Source organism: Zonotrichia leucophrys, chromosome 6 (genome assembly GCF_028769735.1).
Source record: "Zonotrichia leucophrys gambelii isolate GWCS_2022_RI chromosome 6, RI_Zleu_2.0, whole genome shotgun sequence".
In the NCBI taxonomy this organism is placed as follows: Eukaryota; Metazoa; Chordata; class Aves; order Passeriformes; family Passerellidae; genus Zonotrichia; species Zonotrichia leucophrys.
In genome coordinates, this window is record NC_088176.1 from 26007909 (window position 1) to 26030771 (window position 22863).

The 22863-nt window shown below is 44.8% G+C and overlaps 2 protein-coding genes across 2 annotated transcripts; both read right to left on the minus strand.

Annotated features, from left to right (window-relative positions):
* Positions 1-339: 339 nt before the first annotated feature.
* LRIT2 (leucine rich repeat, Ig-like and transmembrane domains 2) lies at positions 340-4122 on the minus strand. The gene is made up of 3 exons (XM_064717372.1): positions 4013-4122; positions 2834-3615; positions 340-1376 (listed from the first exon to the last, which is right to left on the minus strand). The coding sequence occupies exons 1-3, from the start codon at positions 4120-4122 to the stop codon at positions 571-573; spliced, it is 1698 nt and encodes a 565-aa protein (XP_064573442.1). The 3' UTR covers positions 340-570.
* Positions 4123-10558: 6436 nt separating this feature from the next.
* Positions 10559-20705, minus strand: LRIT1 (leucine rich repeat, Ig-like and transmembrane domains 1). Its single transcript, XM_064716819.1, has 4 exons — positions 20348-20705; positions 17390-17856; positions 13889-14194; positions 10559-11580 (listed from the first exon to the last, which is right to left on the minus strand). The coding sequence occupies exons 1-4, from the start codon at positions 20467-20469 to the stop codon at positions 10595-10597; spliced, it is 1881 nt and encodes a 626-aa protein (XP_064572889.1). The 5' UTR covers positions 20470-20705; the 3' UTR covers positions 10559-10594.
* Between the last annotated feature and the right edge of the window lie 2158 nt (positions 20706-22863).

A 22863-nucleotide genomic window follows, 5' to 3' on the forward strand; every position in this document is an offset into this window, starting at 1 on the left:
ACCTTAAGGAGGAGTAAAAAATAAAAAACCCACCCCAAAACCAACACCTCTGGTCAAAATATTTTTTTTCTCCAACTAAAATAAAATCTCTTCCTCATGTTGACCCAATCCTCCCCACTGTTAGTTGTTGCTGGGCTGTGATGGCAGGCGTGCCCAGCTCCCCTGTGCGTTCCCAGGAGCTGGCACACAGGAGAGGCTGGCACCGGGCACCGGGCAGAGCTGCGGGCACACAGAAATAAAGACACACCTGTGTGGGTGAGGGAGGGACACTTCTGGCCTTTGGCCACAAGCACTACTATTGCTTCGGGGGTTCTTTTTGTTAGTGGTGGTTCTCTTGGCGTGTCAGTGTGCGCTGCTCCATGACAGTGCTGCAGGGACAGGCTACGGAGGCGCAGCTCCACCCACCCCAGTGGCACCTCCATTCCCAGGGCCCCCCGAGCCTGCCGCAAGCACCGGCGGAGCGCCCGCCGTGCCCGAGCCCCGCAGCACGGAGCCGGCCCGGCGCTGTCCTTGGAGAAACCCAGCTCCGGCTGCGGGCGTGTGGAGGCGCCGCAGCGCGGCAGGGCCCGGCTAGTAGAGGTCGGCGCTGTTCCTGTGGGGCGGCCGGGCCTTGCCGGGCTCCGGGCGGTCCGCAGGCCGCCGTGCGCCGCCGTCGGGGCGGCAGAGCCCGTCCTCGCTGCCGGCGGGCAGGCTGTCCAGCGTGCTCTCCTTGCTGCCCGCGGCCTGCGCCGGGCCCCCGCGGCGGCGGCGCGGGCAGGCGCTGGGGCAGCGGGCCAGGCAGCCGGGCAGCGCCTCGGCCGTGCAGGCGTACATGCCGGCCGGCACAGCCAGCACCATGGCGCACACGATGACCACGATGTGGATGAGCTTCTCGCGCTGCTCCATCTGGCTGACGTCGCTGCCCGTGACGAAGACCACGCACTGGCCCTTGCGGGGAGCCTGGTTGCGCACGGCCACGCACACCTCGTACTTGGTGGCGGGCAGCAGGTCGGTCACCGAGTACGTGTTGACCCCGGGCCCGATGTAGATGGTGTCCTTCTGGGCGGCGTCGTAGCGGCCCACAAGGAGGGTGTACCAGGTCTCCCCCGGCTCCGCGGCCGCCGCCGCCGCCGCGAACCACTCCAGGGTGATGCCGTAGACCGTCTGCTTGGCGATGCGCACCTCGACGTGAGCGCCCGGCTCCGCGGGGGCCGCGGGCGCCCAGCCGCGGGGCGTGGTGCTCGCCCACGGGGCAACCACGCGGAGGTTGATGGCCACCGAGGCGTTGCCCAGGAAGTTGGCGGCTGTGCAGGTGTAATTCCCGGCATCTGCTGGCCGTGCGGCCGGGATCAGCAGCTCCGAGCGGACGGTGTCCTCGCTGATGGGCTCCGTGGACACTGCGGGCAGAGGTGAGTGGGTCAGCAGCGAGCCACCGTGCCCTTGGGCCCTAAGGCTGTGTGGGACGGGACCCGCCCGCCCAGGGACGGAGAGGGGCACAGGAATGTGCCAAACCCCACAGAGCTGACAGCAAAGTGTGTTGTCTGTCTGAAAGGCAATAAACGCATGGGGACACCCAGGTGTAGGAGACATGGGGTGTGCCCGACGCCTGGCCCAGTGCAAGCGGCTGGAGGCGCTGCTGTGGGCAGAGGCCGAGCTGCCCATTGCCATCGGCGTTCTTAGGGCAAACCAGGAGAGCACTGAGGAGGCACACCTACATTTTGGACACATGCTTCGTCCTCTGTTAGGATTAAATTGTCCGTCTCAACAGGCTCAGACCAAAATAGGTGCATGAAGGTAGAAAGTGTTGGGCTGGAAGTGAAATGCAGTTTTAAGAACAGTGTGAAACCCTGTCATCTACCCAAACAGAGGTGTGTGGCTGTGGTTGAGAAGAAACTGTATGTAATTAATCAGCATGTGCTTGTGGAAAGACACACAAGTGCTGCTGCAGCACTGCAATTGAAGCAAATATCAGCCCAGGATTAAGGGCTAATGCTATCCTATTTAGTTAGCTGGCTTATTAGGGACACAGAACCTGTGTGCTGGCTGCCTGTATGTCTTACTTCACCTGATGAAAATAGCAACTTGTCCTATTGAGGGCTCTTAGTAAAAATAAACATGAGGGAGGATGGATTGGGAGGAAAAGGTCTCATTTTACAACACCTTTGCTAAAGAACATAAATAAGCGAGACTTCAGGTAAACACCAACCTCTGTTTCAGTTCATTCAGAACATGAATGGACATAGGAATCAGGGCTGCACAGTTTTGTGGTTTGTGTAGTATTTCTTGAGGGAATACATGGGAATAATGTAGGAACATACATCTGTGTATATGGGTGTGGGCTCATACAAACACATCTATGTGCACATACACATATACAGAATGTGTGCATATATATTTGTAGTATGTGACAGTAAATTATGTAGCATATAATATTTAGTAAATCTACATGCATATAATATTTAGTAAATGTACATGCATATTTAAATAGCTACATTTTTATTAAATATGTACAGTTAATATAAGATTGGTAGCTCCTGCAATCATGTACCATGAAGAAAGAGCTGCTTCTAAAATCCATAAGTATGATAATTGTATAAAAATGAGGCCATGCTCCTTTTATCTTTGACTGATATCCTGCCTGAAGCAGCTCTTCTTATGCTGGTCAGATGTGCCTAGATGCACAGGATGATTGAGATCATTTGGATTACAGCCACCACAATAACTGTGGTGCTCCAAAGGGGCTGGGTTGCTGTGGTGACTCTGATGGCCTGCAGACCTATGTAAGTAGAATCGTACAGCATAAATTTTTAATTGAAAAAAAAAACAACTAAGAAGAAGGAAAAGCTTTGCTTACCATTAAATGCCCTTAAAAGTTTGAGTGCATAGGTCCACCAGACAGCCGGGGAAGGGCTGGCTTGCACAAAGCAGGTCAGGGTGATGTTTAACCCTGCTGGGACTGTCAGGTTGGTGTCGAGGGCTGAGGTCAGGGGCTTCGTGCAGCTGTTAAGCTCCACTTCATGAAAGAACTTCCCTGTCCTGAATTTTGGGCCTGAGCATGTTAAGTAGGAGTTCATCAGGATAATGGGTGGGCCCACAGACTTGATGAACTGGACAAACCCGCGCAGGCGGCAGTCGCAGATCCAGGGGTTGTCATGGAGGGCCAGCACGGCGTTGGAAATCGCTTCCAGCGGCCCCTCCGTGCTCTGGCTCCTCTGGTACACGGGCCAGTTGTAGAAGACATCCCTGGATATGATGGTAAGCTGATTGGAGGATAGGTCTAAGTAGGTCAGGTTGGGCAGATAGCGCAGCGCGTGTTCTGGAAGGACGTCCAGCCGGTTGTGCTTCAGATCCAGGATCTTCAGAGTCGGGGTGTCCTGAAATGCTGTCCATGGCACCGAACTTAATTTGTTCCCTTGCAAGCGCAGCTCCTTCAGAGCTGGCAGATACTCCAGGCTCTTGATGTGCATCACTGTGATGTTGTTAAAATTGAGCCACAGATACTCCAAGGCACTGACGTTCTCAAAAGACCCACGGGGCAGTTCTGTTAGGTGAGAATTTTCTATTCTAATTTTCCGGATGTCCTGAGGGATGTTTGCAGGGATCTGCCTCAGCAGTGCAGACATGCAGAGCAAACTCCTAGGGAGGAAACCAGAAAATTTTCCAGGTCACAGACGACATTTGAGGCCAATAAACCAGTTCCCTATGCAGGTCTACAAGCACTTGAATAATTTTAAGGTATTGTATATAGGGCATGCATAAGCCATCCATCCAGCCATCCATCCATCCCTGGGGTTTACACCAATTTTGCTATAAAGGATGCAATTAAATCATAAAAATGGCTATGTATGTAGCTGCATATCTCAGGGAAATAAGAGAAATCTCATTCTATGCTCAAGACAGCACAGTTCAAGTATTAGAGGTGGCACTCCATACATCAATCTGCTTGGTTTTGGTGCTCACACCATCAGCAAGTTCCTACTGGGGCTGTCTGAGCCCCTTCACTGGTGCTACAACAGGGTAACAGTGTTCTTACCTTCCAAAGCTGTCCTGAGAACAAGAGCATCCTGTGATGCAAGATGAAACAGATGGGTTTATCTTGTGGAAGGCCAGAAGAAGAAGAAAAATATGACAGACAGGGTCCATATTCTCCTTTAAGAAAGCACTGTGCAGGGGTTTGCACCAAACACGCCAACAGCCTCCAAGAAGCAAATCCTATTAGCTGTAATCTTCCTTGACGCAGAAATAAATCCTGCTGGGGACCCAACCCTAAGGAAGACATGTAGTGTGGTTCTCAGTCTGTGTCCAAGTGCTAAAAACCACCCCCAGGATCACTCCTGGCATTTCTCCTCCAGCTGAGGGGATTCTGGCAGACATATTTATTTGGTTGGGAATATGAAGATGGAGCCAAAATCACTTCTTTTGCCAAGCCCTTGCAAGTAATTAACCAGGCCAATTTTTTTTTCTTTTTTTTTTAGTTTCACAGGGTGTGTCTCTGTCTCTTATATTTTAATAGCTTTTATCAAGGCAGAAAGTCACAGTAAGGGCCAGACTTCAGCTGTAATTTCCACAGTGCCCCATTGCCCAGTGCATCCTCCCCCAAACCCTATCTGGTGGGCTCTGCTCATGGTGAGCATGAAGCCTGCTCCCCAAACTAGGATCTGACAGCATGGAAGCATAAACATGGCACCTTTTTCCTCTGAAATGTAGCTGTGGCCAGTCCATGGGGGGTTTCTCTGACAAGAGTCTCTAGGAAGTCAATTTCTTTTGTATAAATACAAATGTTCAGTGCTGTTCTCTGGCTTCCCTCATAAGTCACGTACCGACTGCCTTTCAGTCATCCTGAAAAACTAAGCCGTTCTGAGAAGGGATTTTGAGTAACCAAATGTATTGATCTCTTTTGAGCCAACAGAGCAGGTTTCAGTTGTGCTTTCCAAGGAGTTCTGCGTTCTCCTGGGGCCATCTAGTGTGGATGGGCTTCACTACAGCCTGGGAAAAGGGCTGCACCTCACTGCCCTTGTGTGTGACGCTGGGGCACAAAGCAAGATTAGCCTGAACCTGCTTAACCTCTAACCTATGGGACCAGGATAGAAAAGTATCTAAAGTGTGGCAGCTTAGAGCTATATGTGGCTCTCAGGGTTGTGCTGCTTTCAGCCTACAGAAAACACAGGCTTGATTCTGCAATGTTTCAATCAACAGGAGCTTTTATTTCATGACAAATCAGCAAAATGAACTGGTAGGGGACTGACACTCTGTTTCTGTCCCCCATGTACAGAGAACAGGCCACAAGGAATGGGCCTGTGGGGATGCTATTGCTGGCAGTGCCTCCCATCTAACCACAAGCATAGGGGATTTATTTTTATGGTTTGGGTTTTCTAGCTGAAATGTTCCTTATTTGTCCATGGTGCAGTATTTGATTTTTCGACAACTGCCCTGTATTCAGACCTGTCAGTCGCTGGGAAGGGGAAAGGCTGCTGGTCTGTAGCACAGCAGCTGAAAATCCCCTTCTAGGGGGGTGGTGGCTGAGGAGTTTCTTGGTGAAGGTGCTGCTGTTGCAGTGGGGGTGGCAGCACTGCAGCCCTGTCACCGAGGCACTCACTCCTTGTGCACTTCCCATGTACCCAAAGAGAGGGGACGCCCATCAGCAGGGCTGCGGCTGAGCTGGGGGTGTGCAGGAGAAGCCGCGGCAGCTGCCGTGGGAGGGAGTGTCCTTCCCCATCACCCAGCAACGCCACAGCCACCGGTGCCTTTGTTCTTTCTCTGGTCTGCCATGAAAATATTCCCTAATAAAACAATTATAATTTCGATTATAATAATAGTATTATATGTTTACACTTTACAAGAATAATAAATACAATTTCACAATAATAAAACAGTACAAAATATTAAATATTATATTATATTATATTATATTATATTATATTATATTATATTATATTATATTATATTATATTATATTATATTATATTGTATTATATTAATTTTTGTATATATTTTATATATAAATATGTAGTATTTTTATATGCTCAAGGCAATTAGTATAAGTTTCTACTAAAAGCTAAAATCTGTACTCTAAATCTATATTTCTGTTTCACTTTGTGGCTTCATATATCTCAGTTTCTACAAGGGTTTCAATTCAGTCCCTGTGCCTGGATTTCCCTCTGGGCCTGTGCCAGAGGAATGCCTGTTGCATTCCAACATCTCCCCCTCATGTTATATATTATATTATATTATATTATATTATATTATATTATATTATATTATATTATATTATATTATATTATATTATATTATATTATACATTACATTACATTACATTACATTACATTACATTACATTACATTACATTATATATTATGTTATATTATATATCATATATCATATCATATTATGATCAAAATATAATATATCATATAATATATAATGATGCCATAATTATATAATTTTATTATAATGAATTATATTATTTTAGCCTTTACAACAGGGTAAAACAGTGACAAACTATTTATGATGTAGTTAGTCAGAAAATTCCTGGGTGTCAGGAGCACATCCTGGAGTTTGCCCATGTGTGAGCTGCAGGGCTTGGGAACAGAAAGCTTTCAGCAGAGGCAGAAGCACATTGTGCCAAGGGATTCACCACTTTTAAGGCCCAAAACCTCCTTTGCTTGAAAGGAAGAGCCCCTCCTTGTCACCTTCCACCCCTCCTCCATGGCCCATGGGGAGGGTCTTACAGTATGTGGCAGCTAAGTCACGTCTTCAAAAAATCTTTCGTGAAAAGTGAAGTGTTATTTATTTACAGGTACCTAAATAATAAATTGTGCACCAGAAGGTGCACAGTGCCCAATGTCCTGGGATGCAGGAAGCAAAATGATACCCAGGGTTCTCTGTTAGAAATACCTTATTTTAAATAAATGAATTGCTTAACAGAAAAAACAATAAAGAAGAATTGCATTTTTTTTCCTTTTTCCCCATGAGAATTCCTGCCAGTCCAACCTATCTTATAGAGGTCTGGAAAATGGCCTTTCAAAGAGTGGTATTCAGTACCATGGGCCAATGCTCTGGCTGTGTTCAGGCTGATATTTATTTGCTGCTTGAGAGGCCATGGTTCAGTATTAACCTGGGAGTCCAGTGGTGAATCACTTAGCAAAGTTGGATGAATTAGGGTAGAGAGAAAGGGAAGGAGAAGAGGGGGAACTAAGGGAAATAAATCCCCCAGTGTTAGCCACAGTCATTGTGCTTATGTTCCCTACTGGACTGGGATTTTGCTGCCTTTTTAATTCAGCCCAGTTTATGCCTGCTTGTAAATGTAATGGTCACTGTTGTGACAGCAGATGTCCACTCAGTTCAGCTGCTCTTTAACATCATGTGACATCCTGGCTGAAGCCAAAATGCAGAACAAGCTGTCTAAAACTCAAGCTGTCAAAATAAATCTCCACAGAGACAGTGTCTGTGGGAAATGGAGTTTAGGAGACTGCGCTGATTGCCAAAGCAAATGCCAAGAGATGACCCACTGTGTGCTGCCAGCTATGGCCAGGGAGTCAAACTACATCTTGAAATGACATTTCTTCTTGTAGGAAATTGTCTGGGCTGATGCTTTTCAATTAGTCCCTCTGCCAGAGCTTTCAGTGTTAGAAATCACTGCTGGGCAGGACATAAGCATTGAAGGCTACAGTTGGGTGTTTCAGACAGTGCATGCATCAAAGTGTTTAAAAATGAGTTGATGTAATACTGTTTAGTGGGCATGGCAATATCCTGTCCAGGCTTGTTAAGAGGGAGTGCAATAGCAGATGTTTGCTTTGATTCTTACAGCACATCTTGAGAATTTACTTCAATCAAGAAAGAAATGGTTTCCTCCTTACCTGGAGGTAAGAATGAAACTAGGTGCCAAACAGCCCTGCTATGACACACAGAAAATCCAGTGACGTACATCTTTACATGTCTGAGACCTCAGAAAAACTGACTCAGAACATTAAAATCACATCAGCTTCCTTCATGGTTTGACATTTCCCACCTAATTTACCTCTGACCAATGCCAGACAAGACAGAGCATGTGCAAGTTTGTACCTATTGCCTATTGTGTATAAACCACCAGTGCAGTAGAGAAAAGCTTGTCTTGAACAGCAGCAGCTGAGATGATAAACTGCAATGCCTCAGCTGTGAGACAGTGAGAGAGGGCACAGGAATGAGAGACGCCACGTTTATTCTATTGGGGATCACTGTTTATTGAAGGTACAAAAAATATCCAGTAGAGTCTGTAAAATGGAGCACATCCACAGTGAATGTCCCAGGATGATCCCTCGATGGATCACAAGCAGAGAGGGCCCGTGCTGGCCCAGCTGGTGCCTCCTCCACAGCCAGCCCACAGACCAAGGCTCCAGCAGGGGAGGGCTGCTCCTCGCCAGGGCTGGTGCAGCAAATGGCGCAGCTCATGTCTCCAGTCAGCTGAAAAGTGAATTCTTCTGGCTCCCAGTCAGCTCCTGACTTATAGCAAAGCCCTTGGGCAGTTGGTGCCCTCTGTTCAACACAGGGAAACGTCAGGACAGCCTTGGTTCTTCAGGAGCTTACCCATCCAGGGCCGTGGTAGGGAGAGTTCTGCACAGCCCAGTGCTCCTGCTGCATATGTGGGCAGGACCCAGGCTTACACACAGCAATCCTTGCAACTCAGCACAAAAACTGATACATTTTTTTCCTCACTAATATAATCAGGCTGAGACAAAACTTAAAAAGTTTTTATTAAACGTTATAAATAGGGAATATATCTATTATGTACCATCTTTCATCAGTTAATTTGTTGCATTAAAATATATAATTTTACAAAACTTACTTGTAAACCTAAAAATCTGCACAGTCCAGTGATAGAAGTAGCATGAGTTATTTTATACAGGGATTGACAAATTCTCCCAATACAAGAGAACTTCCTTATAATTAATGTAAGGAATACAGGGAGTCCCATCAGAAACTCCTGTGGTGTATCCCTGTTGCTGGTATTTATGCTGAAATCAAATGACTTGCTTTTTCCATCAGGCCAAGTAATCTAACATAAGTGAAACCCTTCTGTACAAGGAGGACTAGCAAAATCCATACAGGGCTCCATTCCAGCCAGTGAATTTTGTTAAGCCATGCTGTACATACACATCCAGAATGTGAGTGGAAGTCCTTCCAATAAATTTACAAACACATTTCAGAACAATTCAGCAAGCTTCATCCCTTAGCATTTCAACTTGGCTGGATCTTTCCCATTCAGCATTTAGCAGAACATATATAATTTTCCTCATGAATAATATTTATTACAAAGAGAAAAATGTTACATGCAGTATTACTACATAAGGGACTTGAGTGGAAAATTACACATCTGGGAATTAGTTTGTGATAAGCACTCAGATTCAAATTCCAATGAAGCTGCAGAACTTAAATGACTGATCAGTTCACCCTGACTATGAAAGTGCATTTAGATTAATATTGGACAGGTTTTTTTCAGGGTCCTTGAATTTGTAAAATGTTTGAAACCCAAAAAGACTTCATTGAGCGTCTGCTACCACTGAGAGCATAATCAGGAATGGCTGATGTGTGCATGGCCAGTGGTCTCACACCACATCACTTTCTCCTGCTCTGTACAGAGCAACTTCTTTCCATGACCAGGTCACAATTACCTGGCTGATCATGTGGGCCTTCACCATCAGTTTTGCCAGGAGCACAGGCAGCAGTGACAGAGCTGGAGATTTTTGCAAAACTGTCTAATGTAGGTTTTCCAGTACGATTGCAAAGCATTACACCACCACACACAATGTGCAGAGTAGGCTGCTGTATGATTGCAATCTAGCACACGTGGTATAAAACATATTCTACTAATTACAATACAGACATAGAATGCCAGCTAGGACTGATACTGAAAGACCTTTGCTATTGTTCCATATCTTTAGAACAGAGTTTAGGCCCAAAATGCAATCAGCAAATGCTCTCTATTATGCAGTTTTTGGAGTGGATTGGGTTTTGTCTCTTCACTTCTATCTCCTTTGCACATTTCTCTGAATTCAGAGCATAGAGTTGTAATTATGTTGGACATATTAGAAAGGGTTGCTGTACATCTCTATTTAGTGATCTATTAAGCATCTAGCTGCATGTTTCATGCAAACATGGGGGATGTAAAAGGTGAGACTCTCAATCTTCACCTTCTTAAGTTTTTATTAAAATTACTAAATACTCCCTTGGCTTGTCAACGAAAAGAACATCAAAAGAGCTGAGATTAAAATACGTAGCATTCTGCAGAGCAGGTCCTAAATAATACCAAGCAGAGCACACTCAGAAATGTTTCTTAATGTCCTTACACTTAGTGTGCACATTTCATTTGACAGGAAAAAGAAAAAAAAACCTAAAAAAAGGTGGTCCAGGACAACGAGGCCATTATCGGAGAAGCTTTTGACTGTGTACAAAGCAGCCAACCCCAAGTGGTGTGAGCAACATGTTTCTGTAAAGCTTGGGCACTGTCTGTCTTCTTGCATCCTCTTCCAGAACGTGTCAGAGACAGAAGCATGGACAGGGTGGTGTGCAGGGCTGGAGCAGAGTCACAGAACAGCCACCCCCTTCCCCCTGGGCGAGCTGACAGCCAGCCTAGGTACTGTCAGCAGAAGTATTCATTGGGCTGTCCCTCTATCTTTGGTATGGCTTCCGAGTCCACGCTGGAGCGGGCGGAGAGCAGCCTGTTGGACTCGTCAGGGGTGTGCCTGGTCAGGTACTCTCCCTCCACGCCCTTGGCCTTGGCCCCAGGGGACAGGCTCTCGAAGGTGACGTACGATTCCTGCGCGTCCTTGGGCTTGCGCACAAAGCATTTCTTGCAGCGCCGTTTCAGGGCTCCGCAGCAGACCACCAGGGTCAGAGGAACAGCAATGACACAGGCCACGCTGATGACAACCACATTGATGAGCTTCTGCGTCCCTCCTGCACTGACCACTTCGTCTGTGGAAAATATGATGCACTGCTCCTTCCTGGGGATCAGCCCTTTCACACAGACGCACACGATGTACTTGGTCTTTGGCAGCAGCCCGTACAGAGTGACCTTGGTCTTGCCTGGCTCCACGTTGATCCGCCGCATGTCCCTCTCCCCAAAGACGGCGTAAAGGACGCTGAACACCGTGGTGTTCTTTGCCATAGGCGCCTTCCAGGCCAGGGTGATGCTCTGGTCCGTGTCCCCTATGACCCTGACAGACCTCACCATCCTCTCTGGCTCCTGCTGGCCCGTGGTGGGGCTCACCAGCAGGTTCTGGGGGTTGCTGTCCTGAGCCGTGTCCGGGAGGAGGATGCTGTCTCCGGTGCCCGCCCCAGCCCCCAGCGTGGGCACGGTGGAGGTGGTGATAACGTACCTGGCCACCAGTTTGTCATTGTAGGCAGCTGCCTCCATCCCGCTGGCCTTGCCATTCCACGTGCCTTTGGCACTAGAGTTAGGGTCATCCGTGCTTTCTGAGTCTGTGATGATGAGCGAGATGAAGGCCTCTGTTGCCCCCAGGAAATTCTTTGCTTTACAGATGTACTCTCCAGAGTCAAGGTAAGAGACTACAGGCAGGCCCAGGATAGACCAGCTCATCCCATCACTGGAAATCTCTTGGTGAACTGCAAGGCAGGAAAAATGTTAAATGAACAGGCAATAGTAAATTGAATTAATTCCATATTTGTAAAATATTAAGATCTATCACCAAATATCTGCTTGATAAAGTATATGATAAAGAATCATCATCTCTGCTTGCTACCAAGAACATTACAAAATCAAAATAAACCTAAGAAAAAGACTATAATTAGATTACATCAGGATTTGAACGACTTCAAAATGAATATACGGGAAAAAGTTGATGCTATTTCTTCCAAATTGATGTACAGCTAGAAAACATAACAGGAAAGGTTCTTCCATTAAAAATAAAAGCTTGAAAATTCTTATATAGGTGCAATACTTAAAAGAGTGGAAGGAGCAGGCAGCAACATGATCTATTCGAGCATTAGATGCAGACTGTGGAGGCAAAGAAAATACGAACAGTGGAGATTTTATTGTAACAAACACACATGGACTAGCCTAGAGTATATGGAAAAATAGTTGAAAGATAAGATCCCTTCTACTGCTCAATTACTGCAGGTGTTTATCCTTACACAGGTGTACATTTGGTTACTACCAAAGGACATGTACATAGCTGAGTGTTGATTTGCTCATGTGATTTACCTGCAGACCAAAACTAGCTTTTATTGCCTTTTCCTATTGGTGCAAAAAAAAAAAAAAAGAGTTGGGATTTTGTGGAAGGGTAAAGCACCCTCATCATTTAACCAGCCTCCTTAGGATAGGCACATGCTGTCTCAGCCCTTTCCTGCTAAAGGTAAACCAGGGAGATGTCTGAAAGCCAAAGAGAAGAGGATGCAAACTTCTTCCAAGCCCTCTTGGGGTCAGGATCCAGCCTTGGCAAGCAGGGTCCCTTCCAATGGCAGCAAAATATAAAGGTAACAGAAGTTACTTTTTCAGTTTAATTATTTACTGAATGAGTATTTTAAAAAACATGAAGCTGTGGGTCTACCTATGACAATTACCTGTAGATACAGACTGTGCTGTTTCTCACTCCTTTCTTCTCAGAACACCAGCATTTCAAATAGTCACATTATAGCATTGGCACAGAAGCTGCCATTGCTGAGAAATAACCTATCTTTCCAGCCAGCTTTTTATTGAAAGGTGCTAGTGTCTGATTTAATGGGGCACAAAATACATCATTCTCAGTTGTAGCTCAAGGTAAACTCAACACAGGCTTTCAGGAAATCACCCCATTCTATTTTTTGTGGTGGCTCTGTTTCAGGTGTAGGAGGAATGTTTGCAGCATGGTGGGTACACATTATCATTACGAGGAGCAGCTCTGCTGCATCCTGCACATCCTGCACATCAGAGCAATGACTTGTGCAGATCCCAGGAAATGATACTTGTTACAAATGGTTCCACTGCTGTGAAAGAGAATTGCTCTCTTCCCTGTTCTGTGCACCAAGGAGCCCTGTAACCCTTTGAACATCAGACCCAATACTTAGCAATTTATCTGCTGGGTTTAGATCCTCTATGAAAGTCAGGCCAGGACTAGCATATAGGAGTATTCAGGGCAGGTTGGAGGCAAGAAGGTTCAGGTCCTGACTGAAAACTTCTAGCACAAAAAGCTAAGGATAACTGTCTTCAGCAGAGCAAGGGTTTCTTCCCTAAATTCCCCACAAATTAAAGGACCTGTGTTGCAATTACAGCTCCAGACTTCCTTGTGAATGGAAATGAAATCATGATCAGTCACAAAACCAGTGTCTGTCTGAAAGCTTCCCCTGGAGAGGTGCTCAGACCATGTAGTCAGGGTTTCTTCCACAGAGAGCTTGTCAGTCTATCAGAGGGGATGATTCCTTGGGGACATTCCCACTGAAGTATTGTATCCTTCAGCACTTTAGTGGGGTTTTTTTTGTCTTTTAATATTTTAGTAATGCTGTATGTTTGCATCCTTTTCTTTCTTGTACAGCTGATCTGAATCCCAGTTGAATTCACATCAGACATTTCTCTGCCAGAGATGTTTGCTAATGGACTAGCAATACAATAGAATATAGAATAATTCAGTGAGAATCCTTTTCAGTCACTAAATAACTAACTGAAGACAGCTAATTGCTACTGTTGGAAATATTTCTTCAGCTCCAACAGATTTCCAGAAAATCCCTTGACTTGTCTCACCACTACAATTGCTATGAAACAAAGCAAAATCAACTTCCTATGCATGATAAAAGACATTTATCTGATAATATTAAGATCAACATATAAGTATAGTATATTGTACAGTCTATAGAAAATCACAATGCAAGAGTGGATTGCGGCTTGTCCAGGCCTGCCTGACTCATTGCACGTGTGCAGGAAAGCCCAAACCAAACCCACCTGTGCCATTCAGCTGAGCCCCATCAGCTCTCCTCCAGCTGAGCTCGGGGATGGGCACGCCCGTGGTGCCGCAGCGCAGCAGCACCGTGCTGCCCAGGATGGTCTTCACCTTGGCCACAGACGTGTGCACCACGGGGCTCTGGCACTTCCTCAGCTCCACCTGGCTGAAGAAGACTCCTGCAAGGCTCCTGGGGGTGAAGCATTTCAGCCTGGGCTCAATGAAGGCTATGTTAGGAGACTGGAAATTTAGGAAATGCACCATTTCGTACAGACTGCAGTCACACACCCAAGGATTGTCTTGCAAACCTGTCAAAAAGAAATTAGGGCACTAAGTCGCTCCAATAGCACCTTTTGTTTCTGCCACTTTTGTTTCTATTTTTCAGCAGGACACAGTGTGATAGAGTCCCAGTGTGCTCTGCAAGAGCTGCCTGTGCAGGAGGATGTGGGGTGGGGAGGGGAATGTCCCCCCACTGCTGCTGGCTGAGTCTGATGGATCCCACAGTTGCCAGAATGGAATAAATGTGACTTGCTAAAGTATCTCCAAATCTGCATCTTTAAGTTCAAAGCAGGATTATTCATATCGTGAAAACATTGTGATTTGTGCACATAAAGAAGCAAAACAAAAATTCATTATAAACACATTTTGTTCCAGGATGAAAAAAACAAGTTCTCATGGGAGAAGTACTCATGTGGATTCTTTTGGCATGGGGAGACTATGAAGTCTCTGACAGGCCAGAAAATTCTCACTGGACCTTTTTAAAATACTAGCCAGATTGTCATGCCACTTTTCACACCTGCAATAGCTGTGGCTGATCCTACTTGCCTGTCATAGTTCTCTTCCAGCCCTGTTACTCTTAAGTTATTTTCATTATTTTGGTAATCAGTTGCTTTTCCTGAAATGCTAATTTATACTGGATCATATGAAAGAAATGTTTTAAGGATTAAATTGAAGACAATGCCTGTTATGGTATATAAAAAATGTAGATAGACCATTACTATATTTAGGCTATACACACAGAACGAGGTATATTGAAAAATACACTCCTGTTTCAGATTCTTGGAATGTTGCTCTTCTTTATTCTGCTCTATTAGTTTGCATTGAATTCCAATTCTGAAAAAAATATGCATTATTAAAAATAGACCTGTGAAGATAGTACTGAAAAAGCAAATTTGGAACTGAGCAATGCATATCCATGAACAGAAGTTGCTGCATCTGATGAAATCTGTGTCATCCCATTTACAAATGCTCACATCCAGCTGTGCTGTGGCCAGGCTGTGGTCTCTAATGATTTTAGCTAGCAGAACTGGCACTAGGGATATGAATGCCATCCAACCCCAGGCACACATTTGAAGCCTAAACCAGGAGCATGGCTCCCACGCCTCCTGCCTGCCACAGGAGTGAGCTCTGCTCCCTCTGAGGGGGCTGCACTCCTCTTTTCCATGCACAGCCCAAGGACATGCCTGGGGCTGGCACCTGCCTGGAAGGGAACAGTACTGATACTCCCTCACGGTGTTTTAAAGATGCTGTGGAAAAAATCTCCTGAGTGCATTCCATATCTTCTTCCCTGGGCTTAGAAGAGGATCTGGGAGTGATGGGTTTTGGCAGGAGGTCAGTCCTTGTAAATTAATATGTTAAAGTGAAGGGGGACTAAGGAAATAATGAACATTCAGCTTGGCTTTGTTTTGTGGCATTTTTCTAGCAGTTTCCAGTTCATGCACTAGACAGCAATTGAGCCCAGGTTCCCTGGCAGGTGCCCCAGCTCCAGCTGGAGCAGCAGCACCACAGAGGCAGTGAGGCCTTTGCTGCCCTGCACAGCACAGCTCCATGGGCTCACGTGGGCAGGCCTCATGTGCAAAAGCTTGCACCCTTGGCACAGACTGTCAGCCAGCAACTTAGCCGAGGAATTACTTCTTGAGGGAGTCTGCAAGCAGTGGCTCTGGAGTCACAGTGATGCACTGCAGACAAGGAATGGATTGGGCTGACTATTTTTATTATTCATGATTTTTTATGCCTCCATGAGAAACAGTCATGGGCAGAGTGAAACAGAAGCATGCAGCTGTGTTTTTCCAGCCTGCTCCTGTGAGAGACATGCATTTTATCTACATGGTTCCTATGGGTGTCCACAGGACAGGACCTAGAAGCTGGAGTGTACATTACTGCATTAATTTTAGCATTGTACTCATATGGCGACATGAATTTTTTAGGATCCTGGCACAATCAACCTGAGCATAGCTGGATACTACTCAGTTTGGCCACGTGTATCTGTTCTTGATAAAACATTCTCCTAATCTATATTGAATGGAATAACATTTTTACACATAACTTGACTCTAAAAATGAAAAGTATGATCTAGGCAGTCTTGCCATGAATGAAATGGGCAATCCCAAACTGCCAGTTTTGGCTTAAAGAACTTGTTACTGCATCTGGCAACACAGGATCGTGAAACACCTGCTCCTCTCCTGATGCTAGTGAAACCTTCAGCAACATCTGCTAAGGACACTAAAAGCTTTCTAGGTGGTATTTTGTATCTTTTTTTAAGTCTTGTATCTCTTTCCTCTGCAACCCCGCTTTAAAAACTTCACCTTCCTAAATTTATCGAGGGAACCAAGAGCAGCAGGTACTTGCCAGAGTGAGAGGAAGCTTGCAGTGCCTCTGCTGAGATGATCAGCAGGTGTCTGAGCCCACCCCTGGTTGCAGAGGCTGTACAAGCAGATGGCAACAGCTCTGAGCCATCATCAACCTGTCGTGGATTTGAACAGTGAACAAGGGCTAAAAGACCATGTAATAGTGCCCTGAACTGGGAAATGTGCTCAAAGCCTCACCTGGGCATCCTGCAACTGAGAGTCAGCTGTGAGACACCCTGACACAGAAATGGGTAACTGCCCCAAAGCCATACCTCTGGGGAGCCTAGAGCTGCCACCAGAAGGGAGCTTCATAGCTGTCCTGCAAGGCAGCACTGTCCTGGTGTGTTTGGGTCGACTAGGGTTTAATTCTGTGTGAACAGATATACAAGGCTCTGGGAAGAGACAAATTGACAGCTCTGACCCAGATTTTATGCTCAGTCGTGGCATTATTCCTCTTTAATTTAGGCATAATAAATTATCCATCCTTTTCTTTAGTTCTGCTTAAAATGGGTCAATTGTAAACGCAGTGCTATTAGAGAAGAGCACACAAATGATGAAGAGCTGTAAACATATTTGTATTGCTATCCAAAATGGCAGTGGAAATAACTAAAAAGCCTTGAGCAAGAGTCACCAGTTTTGTGCTGCAAAGATCCAAGCAAATAATCAAATTTATGCCATAATAAGATGGGTGTGATGAGCCTGAAGTGAGTTTGTTAATATGCAAATGAATGTACACATATTATTTAGGGTATGAAATTGTATACATATAATAGCAGGGTACTTGCTATGGTAACCACAGTGGATGAAAATGCTGCAAGGAGATGAGGAACTCTTGACATTTGTGCCCCCTACAAAAATGGCAGGCACTTCTCTTACCTAGGATGATCTTGGAGTTGTCATTGGGGAAGTAGGGAACAGCCTGGAGGTTGGCCCAGGTGGCAATGAGAGCCTGAGGAAGAGTCATCAGCTTATTGCTGGACAGATCCAGGTATGTGATGTTCCTGACATAACGAGCAGCATCTGGGGGGACTGAGGTGAGTTCGTTGTTGTGCAAATCCAGGAGCCTCAGCTGGGGCATGCCAGCCAGGCTCTCCCAGGGGAATGAGATCAGGTTGTTCCCATCCAGCCTCAGCTCCTGCAGACGACGAAGGCCCTTGAAGGTGATGCTGCTGAGGCTGCCCAGGGAGTTATAGGGCATCCAGAGGTACTCCAGGTTGTGGAGCAGGTGGAAAGCCTCTCCTGGCACCCTGCGGATCGCTGTCTTTTCTATCCGAAGCTTGCTTGTATCAACAGGGATGTTCACAGGAGGGAGGGTCATCTCTGGGTCATTACACAGCACTGTCCTGGTGGGGAAAGACAAAGACAAGCAAAGATGGGACTTTCTTTTATTATGAAAAGATTTGACACCTTATTTTAATGCAAGATTTTGATCTGCCTTTTTCACAAGATTTCTTCTTGTCATTTCTTTCTTGCTGCTGATCTCTGCATCATCACTGTAAATACATCAACCTGCAGTAATTAATATGTACCTTCTGACTGCAGAGATCACAGTGTTGTGCCTCTCCTGGAGTGGTGTGAGTCCGAATCTGCCCCATTTAATGTTCCTGTTGGGTTCTGCTATCTGTTTTTTAGAGTACTTATGATAGCAATGATGACATTCATGCACAACAGAGGATTCTAGTGCAAGTTAAAACAAAAGGATCCATAAAATTGAACTACAAAAGCCCTACAAAAAGAAGACTTATTGACATGTGGGAGGGCAAAAGTTATATAGATTAAATATGACACAGGAACTCTGGTTTGAGAAATGAGGATAAGAAAGCCAGCTAACAACTCCTTGGAAGAACTCTGGAGTAAGCTCTGCGTTACTATGGAAGGTGTGTAAAGATGGTGGCAGTCACTGCACTGCAGGCTCATCTAGCCTTGAGAGTGAAAGCACAGAAAATTAACTCTCTGGAAAATGCTATACTGAAAGCAAGACAGATTTATGTGTTTTAATCATTTCTCCCCATTTCTAATCTCTAAAGGTCAAAGCATAAAAAGCCTGTGCTGCATTTTGCAGCCTTCATACAAAAAATTGTGACTTGGGATTGTAGAGAGCCATGAGAAACAAAGGGAGACAAAACAGGTCTCTCAGATGAATTTTAATTTTCCTATCAGCAAGTACAGGAAGGCAAGTTCTTTAACAAAGCACCAAGGACCTGCAAAAGGTAAGAGGTTGGATGGGCATGTTCCAGTCTACTCACTGAACAAGACACCACAAGAAATGGAATGTGATCAGTCAGGTAACGTGTTCCTATCACACTGCCTCCATAAACAGAATATTACAAAGCTGTCAAAACCAGGCTGGTTTTGGCTGAAAGCAATTATTCCTCTACTATCAACAAAAATATATAACATTGCTGAACTGCTCAGGCAGACTTCCCAGATTTAAATGCTATTTGAGCCTACAGTTAAATTGTTAATTTATAATCAAAACACAGTACATTACTCTCACCCAACACTTTTATTGTGGCATTAAATCCTGCCCACCCTCTGCTGAAGGCTGAGATTTGAGTAAGATAAAAATCTACCAAATAAGAAAAATTCAGAAACCACTTTAAATAAAACATTTTACTTTGTGTAGTCATGTCACAAAATGTTACTAACAGAAAGACCATGGCAGTAAAGCAGAATGCTTCTAACAGTGTCCCTAAATTATGTCAGTGAGCATTAAACATTTAATCTATGGGATAATCTCCTTCTGGTGAGAAATATGAATCATAATGCAGAAAAAAAGGGTGGCATTATGATCCTTAAGGGACTAATGGATATTTGCTTCATTATGTATCTTACTAAAATGTACAACAGCTTTTTCCAGTCCCTGAGAGGAAATTCCCCTGGGAACTGTGACATTTATGGAAAAATAATTGGCTCTCACGCTGTTGCACTTCCTTTTAGCAATTTCAGGCTACTTGTGTCTCTACCATGCTTCTTCTTACTGTGAAAGTTTCTAGTATTAAATCTATAGCACCATAAAAATGATAAGAAAGTAGAGCTATTTCATGGGGTTCAAAAATATCTCATTTCAGTAATGAAAAAATATTTCAATCTAGAAAAAGTTTGTTACAAAGGATTTTGCAAATCCTGTATCTCTGTCACAAAATCTCCTCTGCTGTGAACCACACCTTATGAAAATATGGGCTCTATTTTCTTTAAGGCAGATACTTTGTGCCTACCCTTCAGAAGGACTCTTTTATAACAGTCCTCCAGAGAAATGCATGTTCAATGGCTTTGCATTCAAAGATGGGTGTCCTTCTGGTCTTGCCTTCTTTTTTAACGGAAAGTTTCCAGTCTGAGAATTTACTTCTTTTGATTTTTTTTTTTTTTTTGCTGTTACTGTGTTTTTTTAGTTAATTTTTGTCTAAAGTCTATTGCTATGCCTAAAATCACCAGCTGAAGGATTTTCAAATCCTTGTTGGGTTTGTACCACAACTGGAATCAAATCTAGTCACACTTTAACAAGGAACCAGCAGAGCAGAATAAAACCTTTTAGAACCAGAATTTTCAGCAGAAAGGTTAAATATATATATATAGTTTAAATTTCATTCCCTTTTTGCCATTACACCAGCAATAATTATGTCACTCCTGTTCTCAGCGAGGAGATGCCCAAACGCTTTCTCTGAAATCAGCTTACTGTGTTTTCAGAAGCTAATCCTCTGCAAATATAGCTAGAGCGGGGAGCAACTGGAAAAAATAATGGCCACAAAGTGCAGAGACAATATTTTGTGCTGCGAGCATCCTCGGAGAGGAGCAGACCCACCCCCGAGCCCGCCGCGGGAGCGCCCGGCGTACCTGGCCTTGGTGCCGTCGCCGAGGCTGTGGAAGGCGCAGCTGCACTGCGAGGGGCAGGAGCCGGCGGCGCGGGGCAGCCCCGCCAGCGCCCAGCAGCACAGCAGAGTCACCGCCAGCCGCATGGCACCTGGGCATGGGCACACCTGGGCTAGGCTGCGTGCAGGGCTTCGCCTATTGTTCTGTCCATCGGCCGGTCACATCTTGTTAACTCCCTTTTGTTTTCAGCCACACTGTGATCTTCCAGCCCTCGCTGAGTCCATCAGATAAAAAAGGATAGGCAGGGATTAAGGATGGGGACTTGAGTTATTTTCATGAAGGTGCTTATTGCTTCCCGGAACCACTAACGGCATTTCTTCCTTCAGCAGCCCCTTCAAAACACCCTCCTCTGGCAGCCTGGGGCTCTCATGCAAGGAAGAGGCAAATCTATTTTTGGGGGACATACATCACAGGCAAGATAACTGTAATCTGACCAGGAATTAGCAATAATTTACTTCCTCGCAGAGGTATTGGTAAGATTTAAAACAGTTATTTGTGCTAATGGAATGTAAGCCTTCTATCTAAAAACACTAATATATATATAGATATATATAGTGATGCTATTAAAAGGCTTTATATTCTTTTAAAGACTCCTAGTTTGATAAAGCAGTTATTGAACTGTTGGCAACAAGCCTGTTACTGATAAACAGTTGATAACCCAGTAAATACGTACATATTTCAGTTTCTACCGGGGCTAGCACACACCTGCAGGACTGGCCACTGGCTCTGACTCACTGACACAGCTAAGCTCAGGTAAGGGACCCTTTTGGGGAGTGCCACCTGATGCAGGGCTGAGTGGCAGGAATTCAGGAATGCTCAGAAAAGCTCAGCTCTCTCTTAAGGTCAGCCAGAGACACCTCACTTTTCCAGCACTCCTCCCTGTTGCGGTCCTGTTGCTTTCCTTTTGGAATACATAATGAGAAGTTACCACTCAGAAGTGCAGCAATAACACACCTGTCTATGCACAGACTACCTGAGGCTTAATGACTCTGCTTACATCAGTGTTGTTCCTAATGAAGATTGCTCACCAGCATTTCTGGAGTGGAGCTCTTCTCATGCAGAGTTCAACCTGTGTTCTTCACAATGAAATTATGCTGCTGATTTTTCAGTAATTCTGGGTAATGAACTTTCAGTTTCAAGGTAATCTAGATGTGGTTTGGGGCTAACTATTAAACAGACATTTTATGGTGCCATAGTTTCACATGAGCTTGTTTCACATGAGCTTGTTTCACAAGTTACTCCGATAATTAATTAAGGCTTGCAGAAATAATTTATTGAAATGATGGCCCAAAGGATTACTTTTCCCCCTGCTGTTTTCACATTCTACACTTACTGTTGTTCAAAGAGAAATTCAAGTATTATTTATTTCTGAAGAGGTGAGAACATAATGCAGTGCTGCTCATTAACTGTCCATAGTTGTTCTCTCATTGACTTCCATTAGGTCCCATTTCTAGATTTAACAATTTCTCAGTTCCCTTAATGATCTCCAAGCTAAGACCAAGCTTATTGGTTTTTTTTGTGTACTCATTGGTCAGCTTGCCTTGCTGCCCAGACTCTGCCTCAGCTCAATACTTACAACATTGACTGAAACATCTGAAGTTAAATTCTACTTGAAAAGGCAATGCAACATAATTAACCTCTTGCATCTGTTTTCTTTTCAATGCATCTGATAAAGTAGTTTCCCTCCATTGGAGCTCTTAGATAATAAACTTGTAGAAAGCAGAACTGTATTGTAAGGTTTGCTTTCATGAACCTCAATTTTGCCTCACTAATGAAACATTTAAGTTACCACTAAATGTCAGGAGCAGTAGAAGTAAACTTAATTTGTAAAAATCAACAGCAATCAATAAAGCATACCTTAGCAGCAGCTAGTGCTCTGCACTTTGTCAAGAAAGCTGCTATTTACTCAACATGACAGAGTCACTTCTGAACAAGAAAGAGAAAGACCTGGAGGAAGGCTGAGAGATTAATAAAACCAGATAAATAAAAGAGGTTAAACATTAACAGGTTTCACATCTTGGAGTGTATTCACAAGTGTGTCTCTGGAAGGAGGAAAAGGAAGGGAGAAGGACCAGTCAACTATTAAGCCAGTTATGTTTTATCAGCACTTACATGTTGGAGTTTTCCCTCCCTGTTGACTGGATTATTTTATAATCCTTCATTGACACACCATCACCAAACGATGGGTTAACCATCAAGGCACCATGTTAGGCTTGATCTGAATGGTCAAGAGAGTCTGCCCTCACCCTGCAGAAACTCAAAAGAGGTTCATCAGGAGGGGTGGAAACCAGCTCAGGTGTGCTTTGGACACAAGGAACTGGAGGAGAAAGAAGTGGAGGAGGCAGGCCTTGGTGCACAGGGGGCAGATATATTCCCCTGATTCACAGGCTGCATAGATCATAGCATCACACAATGGTTTGATTTGGTTTGGAAGGGACCTTAAAGATCACCTAGTTCCAAACTTGCTATAGTGGGCAGGG

Bases quoted from the DNA above. Each gene is read 5' to 3' on its own strand.
- LRIT2 (XM_064717372.1), bottom strand. From the start codon at position 4,122: ATGGACCCTGTCTGTCATATTTTTCTTCTTCTTCTGGCCTTCCACAAG. The intron at 3,616-4,012 runs GTAAGAACACTG...TTTCCTCCCTAG, and splicing joins TCTCAGGACAGCTTTGGAAG to GAGTTTGCTCTGCATGTCTG. The intron at 1,377-2,833 runs GTAAGCAAAGCT...CTCTGCCCGCAG, and splicing joins ACTTTTAAGGGCATTTAATG to TGTCCACGGAGCCCATCAGC.
- LRIT1 (XM_064716819.1), bottom strand. From the start codon at position 20,469: ATGCGGCTGGCGGTGACTCTGCTGTGCTGCTGGGCGCTGGCGGGGCTG. The intron at 17,857-20,347 runs GTACGCCGGGCG...TTTCCCCACCAG, and splicing joins GGCGACGGCACCAAGGCCAG to GACAGTGCTGTGTAATGACC. The intron at 14,195-17,389 runs GTAAGAGAAGTG...TCTTTTTGACAG, and splicing joins CAACTCCAAGATCATCCTAG to GTTTGCAAGACAATCCTTGG.